The 22743-nt window shown below is 39.7% G+C and overlaps 1 protein-coding gene across 2 annotated transcripts; it reads right to left on the bottom strand.

The window, feature by feature from the left end:
• Positions 1–1560: 1560 nt before the first annotated feature.
• On the bottom strand, positions 1561–22376 carry KDSR (3-ketodihydrosphingosine reductase). 2 transcript variants are annotated; one of them, XM_042869877.1, is made up of 10 exons: positions 22225–22376; positions 16594–16683; positions 16127–16183; positions 12662–12727; positions 12395–12490; positions 10858–11049; positions 9753–9836; positions 6979–7062; positions 5040–5141; positions 1561–4702 (listed from the first exon to the last, which is right to left on the bottom strand). In XM_042869877.1, exons 1-10 carry the CDS (start codon positions 22330–22332, stop codon positions 4583–4585), a joined length of 999 nt encoding a protein of 332 aa, XP_042725811.1. In that variant the 5' UTR covers positions 22333–22376; the 3' UTR covers positions 1561–4582. The 2 variants fall into 2 exon arrangements, with proteins under 2 accessions (XP_042725811.1, XP_042725812.1); XM_042869878.1 differs by lacking the exon at positions 12395–12490.
• Positions 22377–22743: the final 367 nt, after the last annotated feature.

The raw sequence follows: 22743 nt of genomic DNA, 5'->3' as shown, positions 1-22743 counted from the left end.
TCAGGATTCCATCAAAAACAAGACTTCCCAAGCTAGCTTTGCAAAACGCTCTTCTTTTTCCCTTTTAACTCTGACAAGCAATATTTGGATTAAAAAAACACCACCACTTTATTTCTGTGCAAGCTTCTGTTCAAGAAGCAAATAGCATTATTTCACCTCCTCCCAGCCCACAACATGCAGATGACCAAAGTCTTCTTTCACCACTTTAGTGCATTGGGGTTGAAAAGCAAGGAAATAAAAGAGGATGGGAGGTGTGGCTCCAAAGGAGACACCTCATTTAAAAGGTTCTGGTCTCATGAGAGTCTCCCCCAAGTGACAGAGGAAAGCAAGCGACTGAAGGTTTTGCTGTCAGCTCTGGAAGGACACCCACCTCCTTGAGTGTGCCTGGTACTGTCCCTGTGTAAAAGCAAACCGAAAAACAACCCTACCCAGGTAGTTTAGCCTCTTAGCTGAAATCAGTTTTTGTTTGCTGTTTTATATAATTTTAAAAAAATGCTATGTATTTTTGTTTCAAAAAATGCCTACAGGAATGAAGAGCAATCTACTTTGCCTGCTAATTCTACTGAAAAAATTCTACTGAAAAGGAAAAACATCAGCAGCTCCCAATGCAATATGGCTGCCTCCTGTTACAAAACTTCTCATTATCTAACGAACACCAGGCCCCTCAGCTTTAAAACATTTTACATAGCATACCTCCCTTTACCCATTATTGATTTTGGAGGATAAATCAGCAAGAATGGCTTTCTGAAAGACTGAATTTCTGTGATCCTGGATTTGACAGTAGCCATCTTCAGGGTATTTCCCCATGACTAGTATTATCTTGGAGTTAGCCTTTCTCTCAAGCTGAAAGAGAGTACAATAATTTTATACACAGGATCATGTTCAACAGTGTCTCAGAAAGACAGCCACCCTAACCTTGTTCATTCCTGTTGTTTCCCACTAGAAAGAACGAGCACCACTTGGCTCATCAGAATTCACGGTCGCTTCCAGAAAGCACAAGTACTAGTTAAGTTCTGGAAGCAATCCTACAATAAAAGCAGATTTTATCAATTTAATGCCACTTTCCAATATCAATTTAGTGTCATACCTATGTTTGATGACACTACTGAATGGAGCGCCGTACATCTTCCTCCATTTGCTGCACACCTCTGCCTGGGCTGCCAAAGCAAGGGGGAGATGTATTGCCCCCCTGCTCTTCTACAAAATTAACGGGATCCTGCTGAATTAATCCCAGATTAAAAAAAGAAAACCACCAAGCCTTGCAAATGAATGTACCTACTGCTCTTCATCCCTTCAAAGAACTTCAGAGCTACAGGTTTTGTTGATCCTCTGTTTATTTTGAGAAATATAAAATCTGAAAACTAGTTTACAGTTCTGGCACAAAATAGATGAAGCAATAAGCACAATTTTATGTTTTTTTTTTTTTTTTTTTAAACAAATGGTACTATGTATTTTTACCACTTAAAAGTGCCTCAAGTTTTTCACAGCAAATAAAGTTTACCTATATCTTTTGTCTTAGTAAAATATTAAATCCATTTAAATTGCACATGAACACCTTGGTAAAGTTATAATAAATCTGTGTTTAAAGCAGACGGTCATTAGAAACTACACAGAATAGAGAAGACTATCAAAGTCCAAAGTGAATCTTAAAGACTGACCAGGAAAACAAGAGACAAGACACTGCCTGATATGGCACAAGTGATTAAATTACTGACAGCTTTACAAAACGGTAGTTGCATCTATTTGAAGTTCCTCGTGGATTTAATACACTGCTAAAATGCTTCGATGCAGAGGTTCTGTAACATTTAAAGTAGCAAAAAAAAAAAATATATATATATATATATATGTATTTTTTACTCAAACATTATTCCACAAGATTACAAGGCATCTCCTTCACTTAATATTGGACCTTAAAATGAGTATGATCGTAGATTTAGAACGGAGATAAGAAAAAGTTTACATTAAAGGCTGCTGCATTTGACAACATACTCCATTTTGACAGTAAAACAGCTGAAAAGTTTATCAGTTAAAATGAACCATATGAACGTGCAACAACAGAAGCTGGAACATTCAGAAAGATTATTCTTTACTTGTTTCTTTTCAAAGTTTGCCTGCTTCACATTTCTAGAATTGCTGAGGGGATGCAACCTACAATTTTACAGCCAATACAACTTCTTGCAATAGGCAAAAACAGGTGTGAACCGAAGCACCTTTACCTCAGGGCCCTAACTTTCACCCAGTATTCCTCTTCACAAACAGTCCTGCTGAACTACAATCAGTCATTATTTGGAGCATTCTTCAGTCAAGATTTTCAGAAAAGTGACTGGTGATTTAAGATGTCCAACCCGAAATATTCTTAAGAGGCCCAGTTATCAGAGTACGTGCACTCTAATCTTCTCAATTATTTCTTAAATGCAAGCCTTTTAATATCCCAAGTTGAAGATCCTATAAAATTCAAGTATCTGAAGTCTTATTGGTTTCAAGACTTGACCTTCAAAGCTTGTGTTGCTCTAAAGTCATTTGCAGAAGCAAATATCTTCCAAACTACCGCATAACCAATTCACCCACTTTGGTATCATTTTGCAAATGATCAAAGGAATGTTTGATTTTTGCACCAGGATAACAACTAACATAGATAACTGGGTCCAAATAGCATTGTTATGTTGCTTTAAGAAACATGGCAATATTGACAATGTATGAGAAATGCTCCACTATGTGTCATTCACATTAAGCAGCACAGAAAACACAAATGCAGACTAGATTTCTCTGCACTGAAGCCCAGCTGACTAAAAAAATGCAGGAATATAGTGTACTCTCAAAATTAATTGTATAATATAGGCATGCACAACTTCACATATCTAAAGAAAATCAAGACCTAAAACACAGGCTTTAGGAAGTATTCTGCAATGCTTTAACATTTGCAATCCAATGAAATTCTAACTACTGTGAATGAGAGCACCAGTGTGACTCCTCCAAATACATTTGTAAAACAGACATTAAAGCAAGTTTAGCCTACGTGAACAAAAGTTTTTGAAGTGATCAACTGAAATCAGAGGGAGAACAACCAAGTTACATTTCTAAGACTTTCCCCTGTTAACCACCTATTCTTTCTCATCTCAGCTTAACTGAATACCTGTTCTTAAATAGGTATACAGAACATCTTAAAAACAATCAATTTTGCTTGCTTTGCTCTTAAGTACTACTTTCAAGGAAGTGAAAACGCCAAGTCTTAACAGTAGTTTTAGGTTCAGAGTACTGACTGAAAACAGCAGATCTGACATTTACAACACACTGGCGCTAATAAATACAAAATACACAGCTTTTGGGAAAAAAAGCTCACAAGGCACTTGCTATAGTGGTCCATTAAATAAACAGTGTATATAGTGCACCCTTAAAACATCACTGTTATGCATCAAGCTTTTCCAGTGTTAAACTTGCAATTTATTAGAAAAAAAACATTGTGTTCTGTGTATTCTGAAGCAGTTATGGAGCAGTCTTGATTCATATGTAATGTAAATCAAGCAAATGAGGAGAGGGACAGAGGAGAGAATTTTAAATAATTTCTTGTTGTGTTAGAAGTTTTTCTGTGTAACAAACAAATTAAGCACAGATACCATTCTGATTCTCCTCCCTGCCCCCTGTCCCAAAAGCTACATTCCTGCTACCCCTAAGAGCCCAGTCTCTGAGTCTATCATCACTTACTGGTGTGGCTCATCATTTGTGGCTTTGAAAAATAATGTGCATGACAGTAGCATGAAGCTACTTCCCTTTCCAGAGCAAAAACTGGCAGATAAGAAGAGTGTATAACTTTGACAAATACTTTTCCAATGATTTAAAATGTTGAAAGACATAATCACTCTTGAAAATGGTTTGATTTTTTTTTTTGTTCACAGCATACTTCAAGGGCCAGTTACACCTCCTAGCATTTCTCTGTAGGAATGGGTTCTTCATCTCCCTTTAGAAAGTATGCATACATTAACTCATACTTTTTAATTACTCCCAGACTGAGAAAGCTTAGATTAACCAAAAAAAAAAAAAAATCTGTCATCTTGAGGTTTCCACAAGTGTGTGCTGAACAGAATAAAGAAAGCTGTCTTTGACTGAAATATCTGTAGATTGGCCATCAAAGGAAAAGTTAACATTCCAAATTAAAAACAGTCCCAAAACATTAGCAAGAGTACTGACTTGTTCAGGGGACTTTAATCTACTTCAGCCCAGTCTGTCATGGTATAGTTATTTTTTTTCCACATAAGCACCAAAGTGAGAAAACTTAAGCATTTGTCCAGAATTACCACACATGGTCCATTCTCACATTCTACCCTACAGATGACTTACATGTTCCCAAATTCTCTCCAGCTCAAATCACCAAAGGAAAAAAAAAAGCTAGTCCTCAATCTCTCTTTTGCATAGCTTGGCATTTTCTGGAGTTAAGCTTCTGTTTTCTTTCATTGCTTTTGAGAGGACTCATTTATCACATAACCAAGTACCTTCAGTCTACATCCTTCAACAGAGAAGCTGAGTCCCACTTGAGCAGCAAGCTGTCCAGGACTGTTTGACATTCTTCTTTCAATTCAATTCAAGATTATTCAGTCTTATCTGTATTTTCAGATTTTTCTCTTTGCATCATGCAGCGTCGAACTATGCTGTCAAAGCTTCCTAGGTAAAAGAGGCCAATGATGCGAAAAATGCCCATGCAAACAACCTGGAAACAGAGAAACATCTTTCAATTCACTTATGATCCTGGATTGTAGCGCGTTATTTACTCATGAAGTAAAAGTTCCAGACAGGTAATGTAATCAAGAAAAAAAACATATGAAGACATTCTTAACTATGTTCCAGTCCGGGACTGAGCAGTGTGTAGTTATCTCTGCTTTCTTGCCACATTGCTGCTTCAGCTCAAGAACATTGCTCCAGTTTCCTAAATCCAAGCCTCCATGGTATTGACAGCTACTTGATGAAAAAATAATCAATGTTTGCATAACGTTCTACATATTTTAAACTACAAGGAATTGTGACTATGAGGCCTTTGCAAACCTTACCTGCTGAAGACCTTCAGTGATAGAAGTGACTGGTGACATTCCACTTGTCAATATTGATAGCATGTAACCATCTGATCCAACAAAGCTGTTAAAGTTCCCTTGCTGAATGGAAGGAAAACAGTAATTAAGGAAAATGTAATTTACCCAGTTGTGGCAAAACACGACATGCCTTAATTTTACAGCTATTTATAATAATCATACTTAATTTTATGTCACTATGAATGAATACCTCAAAGTAAAAAAATGACCACAATTAAGAGCCTATGTTTTAAGAAGTATTTTGTACCATACAGCAACATTCTGGAAGACACTCCCTAAAAATAGAGGTGTGATAGATTTCTAAGAATTTCTTTGTATGCTAGAAAGGCTCTATGTTTCTTCTTGAAGTATGCTTACTGATAGAGAAAATGCACAACGTTCTCCCTGTGAACATGTTTCAGAGAGAATTACACCCTGTTTCTGTCAGATCACCAATCACTGCTGTACTCACAGAATAAAACACTGCTAAACCTTTTTTTTTTTTTTTTCCCCCCAAATCAGGTTACTACTGTGTGAGACTTAATGGAGGAGGTGTCCTTCAAACACTGTGCAAAAGGTTCACCTTCACTTATATCAACAGCTTTGATTGGCTGCCCTCAAAACTGCCAAATACACTGTATACTAAGAGATTCAACTAACAGCAGAAGGGGAGGCGCCCCAGGAGAAAAAGGTGTGGATTTTTTTTGTGGGGGGGGGAGCTACTCATCAGAAAAGACTGCAACTCTGTAACTCTGACTCCTGGGCTTCTCCCACTTCATTTATTTTTTTCTCCTAGCAGGTTATGCTGGAAAACAGACTTCCTGACACACTGCACAATGACTGTGGAGCGCAGAAGTGAAGGGGGGGGAGGGCGGGGGTGTTCCTGAATCACAATTATCTATTTAGAGCAGTAGAGGAGATGATATGTGAGTGAAGTACTACCCAACACACACCTGAGAGAACTGAGTTCCTACAGTCCAAGAACGACCTTTTAGTTTCAATTTTAGTCTCTCAGCTGAGGGTTTGACGGCATAAAGACCACACCTCTACTAATAGACCACCACTGGAAGGCACGGAATAAAAAGATCAGATGCTTATGATTAGAAACCTGATTGGTTGTCCTTAACTACCAATGCAGAATACCACGTGAGGACGTACTGCATTTTGAAACTCACCACCCCAAATCCAGGCATGGCTTTGCATTTATCTGCTGCATTTGTGAAGCTATTGTAAAAGTTGCTCAAAACCATGTTAAAAGTACTCAGAATTGCAAAATAATAACAGACAGGATTCAATTGCTGTACTTTAAGATATTAAATTCCAGTTTTATTTCCACCTCAGAATGTCCTTGGTGTTTGCTTCTTCTTATTTTGTTAAGAAGCAATCTTCAGCACAAATCTCTACAATTTCTAAAAATGCAATGCTCCTTTATAACTAAGAACATCTTACTGTATTCTAATCACTCATAAATCAGCTACTTTAGACATTTATAGCCAAAAAGGCTAGACATCTTCCATTTAGTTTAAAATCATTTTGATCTAAGCTCATATTCAAGAAAAATTAGACTGTCAAAGAAGCTTTTGAGGTTAGACAAATGGTATTTGATACGTAAAAAGCCAATATAGTTCAGTGCTTTGAAACACAGCCATAACCTGCTTTTGAGACATTGTATCATCCCAAGGCAGCCTTTTATTCTAAGGGACAACTTCGGATACATTTTAGTTCAAAAAGATGGCACAAAATCATTTGTGGGCACAGCCGCAAAAGAGGAATAGAAAAAAACTTCCTGCTCAAACTAAGGAGAGACCACCACTTCTTGTAAATTGATCTTATTTTTAGCTCAATCCTGCTCTTAAACAAGCATTACAAGCCATCTTGGTCTCTCCTTTGAAGGTCATACTTTAAGAAATGATTTACTTACTATGGCATCTTTGACTATAACTCTGGCAACTTGTTCCGCTTGGCAAACAGATGAGGTTTCAGAAATGAGCTTCGTCTCTAAGGGCTTTAATAGAGAAACGTCATTAGAAGTTGGACTCAGAACACACAGGAGAGAAAACACGAAGGACACATTTTGGTTTTGGGTCTTTCAGTGCAGGTGGTGGTGCTGCTTATAAGTGGTACCGTTCTGCCACTTAAAACATCCACTGAAAAGAAAAAGCACCTTCACAAGTAGCAGTTTTACAAAGAGAGCTGCCAGCTTCTAGGCAGCACTTTCCCCCTTGGAATTTATTACCAACAAAAAAGGAGATGGTGTTCTTTCCAAGCATTTGATTTTCAGAAGGCAGAAAAATGCTTAAGCTATGTCTCCTCAATGCCTCTATTTTTTCTTTTAATGAATTAAATAATTAAATGCCTTATGAATTTGTTTTGTGAGATTTTACTTTTTTGTTTGTTTGTTTCTCAAACACCACACAGGGTACCCACCAAAATCCAACACTGTATTTCACTTTGTGTTTTAGAGCATTTATGTCATTTTACCTTACTAGAAGAAAGCAGCCACAGCAATTTGATCAGTCACAATTTCTTTTACAAAAATAAGTCTGATCTGTTTTAAGAGCAAGCAGTAAAAAGGTTTGCGAAGTATTCAGAAGCTTGTTTGTCATTTATTTGCTTCTATAATGCTGGAGCTAAATGCATGGCAAGCTGTTTGAATGATAAATATATGAAGATAAATGGTTCTGTTGATAAAGAACAAACTGCACCAAATTGGGAAAAGAAGAGCAGTTACAAGTAGATTTGTTATAGAGAAGAACTGAATTAGATTTAATGAAGTTGAATGGAAGCATTCAACCTTAGTCAAATACTTAGTATCCATAAAGCATTTTAAGATAAATCCTTTGAAACACACACACTTCTTGAAAATCCCACACTTCTAGGGAAGAAAATTACAGGCTTCTCTCTCAATGTCTATCTGAAGTATCTGTGAAATTGTGAATCCCAATGTGCTGACCAGGCTCACTGGTTTATTTTTTAAATGTGTATTAAGAAAAAACAAAGTCAGTGTCTTTGTCAGAGGAAATCACACACAAACACCTTTCACCTGCTTTCCTAGGGTGGTATGGCCTGTGTCACTAGATCTCCATTTCATAACCCATGCAAAATTTAATTCACTGGCCAGTGTCGACAAAATCCATGAGAGATACAGATGTCAAAAATCAACTACAGTACTTTAACTTCTGGAAAAATCAGCAGCTATTCGAGGGCGTCTCACTAAAGTTAATGACGTGCTGAGAAAAAGGCAGGCAGAGCTCAACCACCAAATACTTCATCTGATTAGCCAGTCAAAGCACTGTTACAATTTGTCACGCAGTTATCTCAGAAAAAGAGCTTAGTGATTAAACACAAGGAAGAAGCATCCTTGCAGCTGACTTTTTTTTTTTTGCTTAAACTATGGGCAATGATTACAGAATAAAACAGCTTAGCCTTAATGAGATGCAAACCACAGAAACAGATGTTCTAAACTCAGCAGTACTAAATAAATGCAACCAAAATGAATGACATTCTGAACTGTTAAATGACAGAATATTGCAGTGATTTAAGGTATCAAGGTACTCACACAACAAAAAGACTTCATGTGTGCTAAAACGATGCATAAACGTGTTTAAAAGACAATGCCTTTTTGATATAAAAAAGCCATATATATATGCACACACATCACTGATTCCCCTTAAACAGAAATCTGAGATTAACAGAACATTTTGCTGGAGAATATATCTCCCCGCAGTAGGCTATTATGAAGAAGAGACAAAGAATGTGCAAACTACACAAGTATCTGCAGATGTGTAATTCTTTATGTGGATGTGTGGAAGTATGTTTAATGCAGAAGATCTATTACCAAGAAGTTACAAATAACTGTGTTACACAGTCCCTACCGATTCCTATAGAAAGGGTGAAAGACAAAACAAAACTTCACCTCAATTTCCTATTACACATTATATTAGATGAAGCATCTTAAACGTGGCTAATCTACAGATACCACTGTATGGTTAGCAGATGCATCAGTGCAAACAGGGGCTCAAAAGTAGCACTGCCAGCACCCTCTTTTGATATTCCATTTTATGCATAGGAATTTGCCAAGTGATGAGAAGCAACTAAATTTCTGAAGGTCAAAACCTGCTTTAAGCTAAGCTAAATGAAAAAGGCAACCACTGATACACCTCTCTGAAAAAGTAGTAGTGCCAAACAGAATGACAAAGCTTCCTTTCTACATTAATAGTGGTTGTTCTTGCATATAAAATTGTGCCATAACACATATTCACACAGAACAGTTGGTTTGCACATCTCAGTGAAGAACTGGAGTTTTCCTTTCACCTGTCAGGACCATCCTAACAGCACAATATCAAAAGGTGCAAAAAAGGTACACTATTGTGGCTCATCAAGCTTTTATATCAAAACAAGTTACAGTGGCTTTAGTTTGCTATTTTGCAACATTCAGATTGCATGCAGAAAAGCTTATTAGTGTTTCAGCTATTAAAGTTAAGCAGTTCTTCCATTTAAAGCCAGAGTAAACTACACTGGACAGCGAAGTTGATAAAAACCAAAGTGTTTAAGCATTTTATACATTTTAATATGCACTGTTTCGAGAAGTACTACAGAAGTGAATGATACCTGAAATGCATTGTTTATTATAAAGTATACCTTTACAACCATTTACCTTTATGACCATTACAGTGTTACTGAAGGATGATTTACCTTTGTTTTACTTTCTTCTGCAAAGCCTGGTGTGTCAGTATCTGGAGGATAGGCCACTGTTACATAGATATTATAAGGTTTGACCTGCAGTTCACAAAAAAAGAAGTGTTATCTTATTACTGACAGCCTTTACATTTCTCTCATAATTTTGTTAATTTCTCTTAAATTCACACTTGCTTTATTTCTTCAGATTGCTTGTGGTGTTAAATCATCCACGCACTCAACACCTGTAAGACTCAGAGCTTTGTCAAATAAGGAAGAAAACACAGATTTTAAAGATATGGTTGTGTTGCCTTGTTTGGTAAACACCTTTAAAAATTCAACAAAAAAAATATATCACCAGTTTGAAGACAGACTCAGCAGTCCCACTGCTCTGCAGGCCACAACTCTCTAATCCTGACCGACACCATCCACTACACTGAAGGACAACAACAGTGATCATGCAAGGTCTAGAACCAAACAGATTAAGGAAAATCACTTCCCAATCAATTTTACCTGTCTTACTGCAGTGACATACTTCCAAGTCTCATCAAATAATGAAAACAGTGTTGTTTTTGCTTTTTGTCTCAACTTAAGATGTAGGCTTAGAACATTGCAATATATAAAGCTCACATATACCAATATCTAGAAGAGTGAACCACTTTGAACAGAGGATTTGGTTATTAATTCAAGCTTGCAAGTTTTACTGTCTCATATGGCTCACATACCATTCATTTAGCATTGCCTTGCAATCAGCTTGGGAATCACAGGCCTACACACCAACCCCTCACACAACCATGGGATCTTCAATACCATTCTGCTTAAAATTCAAGTCCCTTTCATTAAAATAGAAGATATTTAGACATAAGATAAATAGAACAAATAAGTTTGTATGCAGTCATCTTCAGTTCTAGAAACAAACTGAGTTTCTTCTCTCTTGTGCAACTGAAAGCTTAGTTTCCACAGCCCTGCACAGAGCAATATGGTTGTACTGCTCCCAAAGAAGCATCAACACAACAGGTATCAGCAGAGCTGCATAAGACTACTGAAATAAAAACGTGCTTAGCAGCTAGTGAAAATATATGTTCTTGTTTACAAGCAAGAATACTTCAATCATTTCACACACCTCCATTTGCAGGGCTTCGGCCAATCCTCGAAGAGCAAACTTGGTTGGAGAATAGGCTGTATAACCAAAAAGGCCCAGTTGCCCAGCCTGAGATGATACAAACACAATCCTTCCCATCCGCCGTTCTTTCATGGTAGAGATCACTGCACGACTCGGGTAAACACTACCCAGATAATTGACTGCCATTAATCTCTGTAAAAAAGGATATTGAAATGGTATCTGAGTCACAGATTCAGAATTCTTCAGATGCTTAGCATTATTTCTCCAAAATCCCTGCTGAGGCTTGCTTTAACATCAAACTCCACTACATTTCTATTTCTATCAGCTAGCAAAGTAAACAACTGTTTTCTCCTGTATTAGTTTCATAAACCATTCTATAGCTAAGAATCTCACCGTAAGATAAAAAGGAAATGCACTGCATGTACAAGTGTTAATGGCATTCAGGATACTGATAATGTGAATTACTATGGCCTTCACAAAGAAAAAAGGGCAAATTACAAAAAAAACTGACTTGAACAGTGTCTAGAAAGCAATGCATTTATACACAATGTACAAAAACATACTGAAATGAAAGTTTAAAGGGCTTCCTAAAAAAGAAGCAGAAAAAAAAAATCCTTGTACATATGCACAAGCTCTCATTGTAGACAAGTAAGATTAATTTTTCTGTTTCATTCTCCTGAGGACCTGGAGTCTCCTCCTCTGGAGATGTTCAAGACCTGCCTGGATTGTGTAATCTGGTGTAGGGAACTTGCTTTGGCAGGGAGGTTGGACTTGATGATCTCTGGAAGACCCTTCCAACCCCTACAATTCTGTGATTCTGTGACCTAAAACACAACTGGTGGCATTTACAAACAATAAAACAGATTATTTACACTTACTGTTACACTTTACTATAATATGCCTATTTAGTATCAAGCCTAATTAGCATTTTCACGTGGCTCAGTGATGAGGTGGGAATCAAAGTAACCAAAAAGTAGAGATGATGTTTTTGTTTTTTTAAATATACATTTTGGTTTGGGTTTTATTGTGGTGGTTTTTCTTTTTTTTGTTTTGTTTTGTTTTTTTTTTCTTCTTCTTCTTCTTCTTCTTCTTCTTCTTCTTCTTTCTATCAAGCTGCATAAAGTTACTAACAATTCGTGCACCTCAGAGTTGAACGCTGGCAAGATGGATTCCTCTTAAACAGATTCAAAATACAGGAAAAAGACCCACACATCTTCACCAGGGAAAAAAAAGAGACCATATGAAATTCAGTGTCTTTCACAGTGTGTTAAATAAAAGCACACATCAACCTTCCTTGCCATCTTGAGGTCCTTCCCTATTCCAGGTGGAAAATCCACTGTTCTGAACTATCCATGGACCAATAATCAGGTAAAAAAAATAAGTTGCAATCCTTGCAAATCTATAAATGCTTACAAAAACCATCACTAATGAAATATATGGCTACTTATACAGCCTGGAAAGACACAGTAAAATAATCTATTCCTTAGAACAGGGGAATGACTAATTACTTGCAATGAAATAAAGCATGATCACTCACTTCAAAAGAATTCACTTCAATATCCTCAAATTTTCCTGTAACTGATGTTCCTGCACAGTTTACAAGCAGGTCAACTGGCCCCAGCTTTTCCTGAGCCTGCAAGAGGACAGAAGTTAAGCTCTCTAGCAGGAAATAGCATTCATATAGTACAGTGCCATTATAAGTTATGTTACCACTTGGAACACATCACACAGAAATGATATTTATATATATATATATACACACACACATGTATACACACACACACAGGTAAAACAGTTGCCTCACCTGTTTTAGAACATTCTCCACCTGTTCATAGTCTTTAGATACATCAACAGAAATACAAAGCACAACCTAAAAAAGGAAAATGAAAGAAATTTTATAATTGAAGTCCAAGAATGGTTGGCTCCAAGCCTTACAAAAGAAACTGCACACTGCTTAATTAGGTCATATGAGGGACAAAATTAGAAAAATCAAGACTAAGAAGAACTGACTAGTGGCACAGTGCTACACATGCCTAAAACGTGATTTAACATTTACTCCTTGTCCAGGAACAAGAGATTATGGATTTTAGTTTGAATGACACAAGAAAATGAAAATAGACACTGGCCCAGGGGAGGATATGTAAATAAATACCAAAAATTAAAAGAGAGACAGCAATGTCTTAAGTTTTGTTGCAGCTGGAAGTTAGGTATTGCTTTTCTTTAAAACTGCTGGTTACATTTAGCAACATCATCTCAGAATCTAAGTTTTGGAGGCACCGTCCAGTCAACTTCCAGCCAAAGGAAGCACTGACTTTGGGGTATCACCAACTCTAAGATCACTGCCAACTCCAGCTTGGCCAGGGATTTACAAAGAGACTATCCTCTCTGCTAAACAATCAGCAAAATTCAGGGGTAACTCAGTATCTTGAAATGAGAAGCAATCACCATAATAAAAGTAGAGACTGCTACATTCTTATCCCGATTTCTATGCCTTACTTTACTTTGTTCAATTCATTTAAAGCTGGTTTCAGGTGAAATAAAGTCATCCGCCAGTTTCTAACGAGTGTCATCAGGGTCACTTGTCATGAAGCATGCCAACAAAAATGAAGAAAAGCTTACCAAAGTGTAACTAACTGCTTTGGCAGCCAGTCATTTGTCAGTTTTGCCTCTGGTCAGACTGCAACACTTCCCAGCTACATAAACAGAATCTGCTTGCCATTCCTGTGCAGCAGGTTGGCTATTCCTGCCTTCCAGCACTGTGCATAGCTGGACGTCGGAGTAAACTTGTGATGCAAGCTATTGGTTGGCCAGCAAGCATCTCCCCTCAGGGCATTTGTAGATTTTAGAAATATTTATCTTTACCGTAAGTTTGAGAACAACAAACAGCTGAGCTAAGATAACACTGATTTACTATCTGGATGCCTTCACAAGATCAGCAAGGTTAAAAAAAAATTATCACAGTTCCATATGAAAATTGGACATCGGGCCACAGATCAGTTAATCATACTGTGAACAATATACTCGGGAACTAGCAATGCTTGTATTGGCTAACACCACGTTATACAATTCATCTTTTTGCTTCTATTATTGTATTTCCTTTCTGCTACATTAAGTTGATTATCTCCAGTCCAGAGCATGCACTGTGAATGTGGTCCTAATAAACAGATTATGCTGCCAGGAAGTCCAATATCCTCATTCCAGTTCCTCATCTTTTGTTCTAATAGAGCATTGTCTGATCACTCCTGAAGCATTTATTTCTCAATAAAAGCTAAATTCCACTCCCAGTGAAGCAGCTAGGAATATTCCATACTAGGAAAGGGATTTTTAAAAATTTCCCCCAAAAAATTATGGGCAAGTATTTCATTCCACTGCACACCTTTATTTGTACAGGCTGCACTGTCAGCATTCTAAATAAATCACATATAAATGTCTTTCAGAGAAAACACGCCAAATCAAACACCTAAAGGTATGTAAACACCACAATCCTGGTTCTCAATGCAACTTAGTATTACATATACATGCGTGAGCAGAATGCATACAGCATATAATCAGGTAAAAACTGGTATTTCCTCTGGATTTTTGCTCCCTAGCTTGACATCTTGCAAATGTAACAGCCTCTGTGGTCTGCCAATCCATCCCAGACAACACCATGCTTTCAGCAATCTTCTTGTACAGCCTCTGTCTGTTCAGCTGCCCTCATTTTTCAGCTTCTTATCTGCTGTTCCAGACACCCTGCTTTTTCTGTTTGTATTCTTTGAATTTAGAACAGGCAGTCTTCCCTGTGACAATGACTACAACTCAACAATAGGTACACAAGGGTGTACCTGTTCCACTACAGCCAGTGGAAGTACGGACAAGTCTAAATTTGCTAGTGTTAAAACAATCCTGTTTAGCCCACACTGAAGCTTGTTCAGTCTTGAACTTAGTGAAATTTTAACTGAGACTCTTGAGGGTATACCTAGTATTCTTCTTAAGAAAATAAAAGTGTAAGCCCACATCTGTCAAGCTTGGACAGATTTTTAACAAGTGCATTTTGACAGTGTTTGACAAAATTCATCACAACCCTGGGAAAAGACCAGAGCATGGAACCATAGAATGGCCTGGGTTGAAAAGGGCCACAATGATCATCTTGTTTCAGCCCCCCGCTATGTGCAGGGTTGCCAACCAAGCAGCTAAAGGAAAACTGTTACCGGGATTTATTTGTTCTAAAAGGGGACAAAACGCTGCTCCTCCTCACCTCACATGACTTCATATTTCAAAATAAATTTGATCTGAGTAAGGCAACATGCACAGAAAGATCACCTTGAGCCATTTGACAGGAATGAGCAAAGACAGAATCAGAGTTTGCTTGATACCTTCATTTATATCAGCTAGTACTAGCATTATTGTACCACAGTACTATTGTATTATAGTACTAGCTCCCCAGTGTTCATCTTCCTCCTCTGCTTCTTTTCAAGAGAATATCAAACTTCCTAATTTACCAGACTAAACAAGTGACGTATTACATCCAATAGACACCAAATTCCTTATCACAAACAAATTGCTTGCATTTGTAACAACGAAAGTAAGAATCAGCTTCTGGAACACGAGAAAGAGGAAATCAAAGATGCAATGTTCTCAATGCTGTTTCCCTTTTCCTTTCAATTATGAGTATCAAGAAAAAAAACATGGCAATATCTCATTTCGAAATTGTGCTTTTTGAACACAGAAAGCTGCCCCTACTTTAACAGCTAGTAGTCCAGCAAGCATTAATGCATTAAAACAGTGCATTAAGCATAAGTACACTATTTGTTTACTAAAGTACCTTCAGTGTTTAGAAACCTCAGTGCTTTGCCAGGGAAACAGCAATACACAGCACAACATAGGGAACAAAATCTGAAAACAAATACCTAGATTTATTCCCCATTACAATTGCTGCATTTATGATCTCTCGAAGAGAGACCTGAAAAAAGTAGGTTATTCTCCTCAATCTTGAACAATACAAACACTTATCAAGTGACAGCAAACTGCAGCTATCAAAAAAATTCTGTTACACCTACAGCTGAAGATACCAATCTTTTTCTCTGAGAAAAAAGTTAGTGTACTAACCAGGCAACATCAAATGTAGCAGAGTTTGGAACATCACATGTAGACAGATTGGAATTGTTTGAATTCAAGTGAGGCCTCACCTATTTGTAATCAAACAGCTTGGTTTTAAAAACCAGACTACTAGAGTTGTGATGAAGTGACTATCTTGAAACACAACAGTTACAGGTAACAGTGACCTTACCTGCTTGTCATTAACAGAGTACTTTTCTATTTCCTTCTTTGTCTGTAACAGCTTGTTCTGAAATGGAAAATAAGAACAGCTAAAGCAGCTCAGTTATGAGAACATACTAGTCTTCAGTATTTCAAGAAGCCCTAGAAACTTTCTCTAAAAACAAGAACATTATCATCAGCTAATGATAAAACTTTTCTATATTCATCTTAGAGATTTATGAATATACAATCAAAACATCAACTCCATGTGATAGCAACGGAAGAGTTTTAATGCAAGCCCATCACAAATCTTATGTTTGGATACACTTCTTAAAAAGGCAGCCATCTCTACCCTGAAAATACATTACTTTAAATTATTAGGACCACCTTACAGCATACAGTGAAAAAAAGAATGAGTAATTATCAATTTCCAAATTATCCTCAGCCATACCAATTTCATTAATATAGTGTAGCCAGCAAAAATACAAATATGCTTACCTCATCTCTTGCAATCAGTGTTATGAAAGCACCTTGCTTATAACATTCAATAGCAATACATTTTCCAATTCCACTGGAGCCTCCAGTTACCTAGAAGTTATTTGAAAGTCAGTTAGTCCATTATTGTCATCCCTACTCCTATACCACAATAAAAATCAAATCAAAACTCTAACAGTGTACTGAGATTCAAATATTATCCAGTGAAGTATGAATACACAAGATATACAGAAGTTAGTTTTCTTACTGAGTATGAATGAAAAAACAAAATCTCACCGCCCTGTCAGGCAACTCTTTCTGCCCCAAATATCAGCTTTACCTTGGTGGTATTTCTTCATGTTTCTTATGTCAGGCTCACTCAGACCATTCTCACTTGCCTTTGATTAACTTATTTTTGAAGTACAGTAATAGTTACAAGTTTGAAATCACTATTAAGAATGCAATTACATACTGCCCCTCCAAAAATTCATAAAGTGAGCAATCACAGCCAGTCTGCCAAAAACATCATGTAAACAAACACAATTTAAAAAGTTATCTTCTTTTTTATTAAATAAACATCCTTGATTTGACAGCTGATCTGCTGTAGAGCATGTCTCACAGTTCACATCTGGATACTGAACTGCCTGTGCCATCCCTCAATGCCTTTCTGTGGGGATCCCAGTTTTAAGCCTCCACAAGCCTTTCCTTCTTCCTCTAAACCATAATTCTCAGTGGTCTTCCATGCAAGCAGGAAATAACCAGTTTGACTGCAGAAAACACAAGGTGATGGCTACAGCCCCATACTAGTAAACAGGTTAAAGTCACCTTAACATCCCCTCACTGCCCTCCTGAAAAATCTACTTGCAAACTCCACTAAAAACAAAACACAGATGGTGACCCAACTGCTCTTCTCAACAAAGATAAAAGCCTCTGCCTGATATGACTTCCAGGTGATTTGTTCATTTAAACCTAGTGTCTGCACATGCCTTCGGTCCTTAAATACAGAGTTGTATTTTCCTTGTATGGCAAAATTTGTTGAATCTTCTTCTAAGAGCGTATCACTGAGAAAATACCGGAATGCTTTATTGATGAAGTGAGTTCTGAAATACGGGCTTAAATATTTGAAAAAGAGATTCATATTCCTCTGGAAGTTGTTACTTCTGTTCTTTGTCAAGACTTCAGAGAAAATAAGGTATCACCTCTATTTCAACTATGAGAAATGGAACACGCTGAGCCAATCAGTGGAAGAGCAAAGGCTCCCAGTCTCATCTGCACATGCCTCAGTTTTGTTTTCAGACTTACTACCTTCAAAATTCTTTCATATTCCTGGAGGCAGTAAAGTCAAAAGAGTTAGAAGTACGCTCCCATGAGTCACCAAACTCTTCTTTCTTATGAGTGTCTCATCACAAACCTTCAAACAAAACAGCTCAGTACACCAAGGGTGATCATGTAACTTCAGAAAACTTATTTTCAACACAGTCTACAGTTTTTGTCTAATTTGTCTGCTGTAATGGGTCAAGAACTTATAAAGACTAACTTCAGCTTAAACAGAGCTTCATAGACTTCCTCTATTAGAGAAAGTCACTTCAAATCATCTTCTAATCGACTCTTCACTACACCAACCTTTGTGGGTGACTTCAAGATGCTTGTTCTGTTCTGGAGATCATAGAACGGCCTAGATTGAGAAGGACCACAATGATCATCTCGTTTCAATCCCCCCTGCTATCTGCAGGGTCTCCAATCATCAGACCAGGCTGCCCAGAGCCACATCCAGCCTGGCCTTGAATGCCTCCATGGATGGGGCATCCACAACCTCCTTGGGCAACCTGTTCCAGTGCATCACCACCCTCTGAGTGAAAAACATCCTCCTGCATTCTGAATAAAGGATGACTGTTAATGTTTGGGGATTCCAGCAGAATCCCAGCATCATTTAATTCTTCACAAGAAAAGAGTTAAATTTTTTTTTCTTCCCAAAGCATCTTTCAAGAGTCCAGTACGTCTCTAGAAGGCTTAAGAGATTCAGTTTGATGTATTCAAGCAAACCTCAGTTCCACAGATGATCTTTTACAGATTTTCAGCAGCAGCTGATACATCAGCACAGGAACTAATGAATGCATGTGGAAGATTGCTCCAATTCTCACTTCTGGCACAGCACTGAGGCACAGCTGATTGCCACCTGTACAAATTGCTAAGTGTCATGAACTGGTCAACTACACCAGTGTTTGAGGAATTCTTTGAAGGTATAAAGCCTCTGGCTTGTCAGACAACACTAACATTCACTTCAGAAAGACGAGGTCTGAAGTCGAGCAAGAAAGGGAAGTTTTTATTTACAGTCATACCCAAGAATGCTGGATAGGGCTCATGTCAGATAGGTCAGTGACAAAAGGCAGAATCAGTTAGCTGGGAACCTCAGCGTTTAGGTGGAAGGTTGTTACTAATATGTTGGAAGTTGTTACTAACATGCACCATGAGGCGCAATGTATCAGTAAGGAAACAGAACAACTCAATGATCAATGAATAAGTGCAATTCCAAATTACCACAACTATCATCAGAAGCAATCAAAATGAAGACCTGATATGCTCTTTCTAGCAGGGCTTGTTAGCTTTCACTTAGTAGCAGCACAGGATGCAAGCTGGCTTCGTGCTTCTAGACAGTGCTCTAACAGCAGGTATTTAGTTCCACTGAAACAGAACATCCCTGTAACCTGCTCTGATTGCCTGGTGTGCCTGACTGGACTCCAAATGACCTCTTGCTGAACCTCTTGATGCATCCAAGCCACAGGTCACAGTGCTCCCAATGCAAGAGCTACAAAGCTGAGACACAAAGATGGGTCAACTCCTGAACACCCAGAGCCTGCTGCCGTTATCTGATGGGCTCTGCACAGAAATGCTGAAACTACTCCTAGTCCTGAGACGCCCTTACACCTTTAGCTCGGGTATGCTGAAGCTCAACTAAGTCCAAGTTAAAGGCTCTGCTCAAACTGAAAGGAAGACAATCACAAGCAGCAAACATCCTTACATTCCTGCCATAGTTAGCCCACAAAAAGCAAATGTACATATAAAAGCATTTTGTTTTACTAAATAGCAAAACCTGATGCTCGAATCAACCTGATAGCTGCAAAGTCCTTTCTATTTAACAGTGCCCTCTGAGGTTACCAAAACACACAGCAGATATGGAACAGAAAAACACCCCCACAAGATGAGATCAGTAATTTGGAGTTCTGTGGAGTTCCATTCCCCACTAACTAGAAGAGACTCCTGTGGTCACGATACACCTCTAAAGCACACCTCATGTTACACAGCAAGCACTTCCATCACACAAGTGACTCCAGGAGAGGACAAGAGGGAAAAAAACCCCAACAACAACAACAGAAAACAACCACACATTTTCTGCCTCAGATTCCTGTCCTCATAGCTCGAACACCTAGCTATATTAACCATTACAACTGTTAGGAGCACAGAGAAACAGCCTCTAAAAATGATTGACTGCGAAAAAAAATGCTAATTTAAATTGAGAATTCAACAAGTAACTGCTAGGAAACAATATACACAATAGTGTCCAAACACATCCAATGACCTTCTTTAAGAAATACTACAGGTATTCTCTTGCACATGCAAAGGAGGAATTACATATACAGATCACATAAACGGATTTTGACCTCTTCTGTGAAAACACTTCAAGGAAGTCTTGGAACAGTGCTGGAGTCCTGAATATTTTTCATGAAATCTTCTGATAATCTCAGTAGCAGAGAGCATTCACTCCCATTATACGATGCAAGAATTCACATTGCACATGCCTCCATGAGCACAGTTTCAGATTTACAGAACTATCATCCAGTATTTTTCCTTACACAATTCACCCAAACATTTGAAATCCAAACATACAAGTTTAACAGCATCAGGGTTAACAGCATCAGGGTTAACAGCAGCACCTCTATATCCAAAAACCAAAATTCTGAAACAACTGCTCCACATTTCATTTGTTTGCATGAATGTTTTCAGAGTATAACTGAAGCCAAAGTCAAACAAGTGCTTCTCCCAGCAGCAATGCCACTGAAGCTCATCACCCACAGATTTGTAAGGTTGTCAATGGTTTGCACAAAACCATGAGAAAGGTGATGCTGATAAATACCTACAGTCTTTCTTCTATTGGTGTATCAATACAGTTAATCCTCCAGAGGGTGGTAATGCACTGGAACAGGTTGCCCAAGGAGGTTGTGGATGCTCCATCCATGGAGGCATTCAAGGCCAGGCTGGATGTGGCTCTGGGCAGCCTGGTCTGGTGGTTGGCAACCCTGCATGTAGCAGGGGGGTTGAAACTAGTTGGATCACTGACATCCTTTTCAACCCAGGCCATTCTATAGTCCTATGAATAGTCATTTTGAGACCTTCACTTTTGTCAAATTCAGCTTACGTGGCTAATATAATTAGCAGTAGCTGTTGTGAGGGAAGGTTTCTCCCACGAGATTATTCTTCGTCGTTTTCTATGTGAGCCAACTGAAGTGGTTCTTTGAAAACAGAAGAACCAGCAGAGTAGCTTTGAAAAAAGCGTAATGACATAAAGAAAAGACAACATTTGGGATAATCAGGTTAAAAACAAACAAGTGAACAATATTCTGGAATGGAATACACCAAACACTTTATTGTTTATTATTCTATTTTCATGTGAGCACTGCAGAAGACCCTTATCCTGTTTCACCTTTGCTTTTACGCAGTACAGAAGGATTCCTGCTTAGCAAGCATTACTGCTGTGGGAAGAGACTCAAAGAGAGAGCCTTCACTCACAGTCTAATATCTCATGATGCTGTAAAGCCAGTTACAGTACCCAGCAATACCCACTGCACCAAGTAACTCAGGAACACTGTCGTAACTTGGACAGCTCGAAGCGGGGACAGCTCTACCTGCAAAGAGCAGTCCTAAAACAAATAGGCAGACAAAAATGCAAACAAAAAAACAAGGCACCGCAGGGAGCTAAAAAAAAATATATATATATATATATCCCCAAAGCCGAGCAGCTGTCAACCCCTTCGCACCTCAAAGGTCTAACTGCTGCATTACCCCAAGCCCTGCTGTAAGGAGGGCGATCCGCAAGCAGATTCAACAAGCAAACAGCACAGCTGCTCTACGCAGAACACACCCGGGCGAACTACAGTTAGTCCCGCCATCCGACTGAAGGAGTACCGCTGTCCCGACTCGCTCTCACGCACCCACGTGCCGCACCCGCAGGCCCCCGGCTGTCGCTCCCCATCCCGCAGCCGACCAGCTTTCGGCGGTACGCTCCTGGGGAACTGTTCAAACGCTACATTTTCCCGGATAACGCCCCCCCCCCCCCCAAAAGGCTCGCTCCCACCACGCTGATTACAGACAAGCAAAACGTTGCTCGTGGACACGGATACCCGCGCTGCGTGCCGTCTGCCCGCTTCCCTTCGAGTCAGCCCGCCCGTTTCCTCGCCCCGGCTCTCCTTTCAGCCCGCGCCTTCCCCCTCCCGCGGAGGGCCGCGCTCCAGCACCCCGGCAGACGCAGCCGGGCCTTTGCCGGGACACGGCGGCCGCGGCCTCCCCGCTCCCTCGTCCCGCCCAGCCGGACCGCTCCCCCGCGGTCGGTCGGCCAGCAGCGGCCGGGATCGGGGTGGGGAGAGGCATCGCTCGACTCACCACGACGTGCGCGCCGGGCAGCTTAAGGGGCTTGGGGCTGATGAGCGGCGACACCATGTAGAGGAGAAGGACGACGGCCACGATGAAGGCGGCCGCCAGGAGCAGCATGGCTCGGGCCGGGCTTGCCGCTGGGGAGGGGGGCGGCAGGCGGTGACGCGGCCCCCGGGGCTGCGGGAGGCGCCGAGCGCGGCGCGGCCCGGCGCGGACAGCGGGAGCACAGCCGGTACCCGCCTGCGCCGCGGCGCCACGGGGCCAGGGAGGAGGAGGGAGGAGGAGGAGAACGCGGCCGCCACTCCGCACCCTGATTGGCCGGTGGGCGGGGCGGGCGCGGCCTCGAGCGCGGGGATTGGCCAGTGAGCCAGGGGAAGGAACTCGCGGATTGGCCGAGGGGCGGGACGGTGCTCGGAGATTGGAGCCGCAGGCTGTTTGCGGGGTCACCGTTGGAGGCAAAGGGCGGCGAAGAGAAAGTTCCTACAGAGACGATGGGGTGCGGGAGGGCGCCCCCTACGGTCCCCGCCT

Source organism: Lagopus leucura, unplaced genomic scaffold (assembly GCF_019238085.1).
Source record: "Lagopus leucura isolate 7727_CA_CO unplaced genomic scaffold, USGS_WTPT01 Super-Scaffold_100002, whole genome shotgun sequence".
Taxonomy (NCBI): Eukaryota; Metazoa; Chordata; class Aves; order Galliformes; family Phasianidae; genus Lagopus; species Lagopus leucura.
This window is presented reverse-complemented; position numbering and strand designations above follow the sequence as displayed.

Coding starts and splice junctions, on each gene's coding strand:
- KDSR (XM_042869877.1), bottom strand. CDS start 22,332: ATGCTGCTCCTGGCGGCCGCCTTCATCGTGGCCGTCGTCCTTCTCCTC. Junction 12,728..16,126: donor ACTCTGTTAATGACAAGCAG/GTAAGGTCACTG, acceptor TTCCTTTTTTAG/GTTGTGCTTTGTATTTCTGT. Junction 11,050..12,394: donor TTGAAGTGAATTCTTTTGAA/GTGAGTGATCAT, acceptor CCTTTTTTACAG/AGATTAATGGCAGTCAATTA.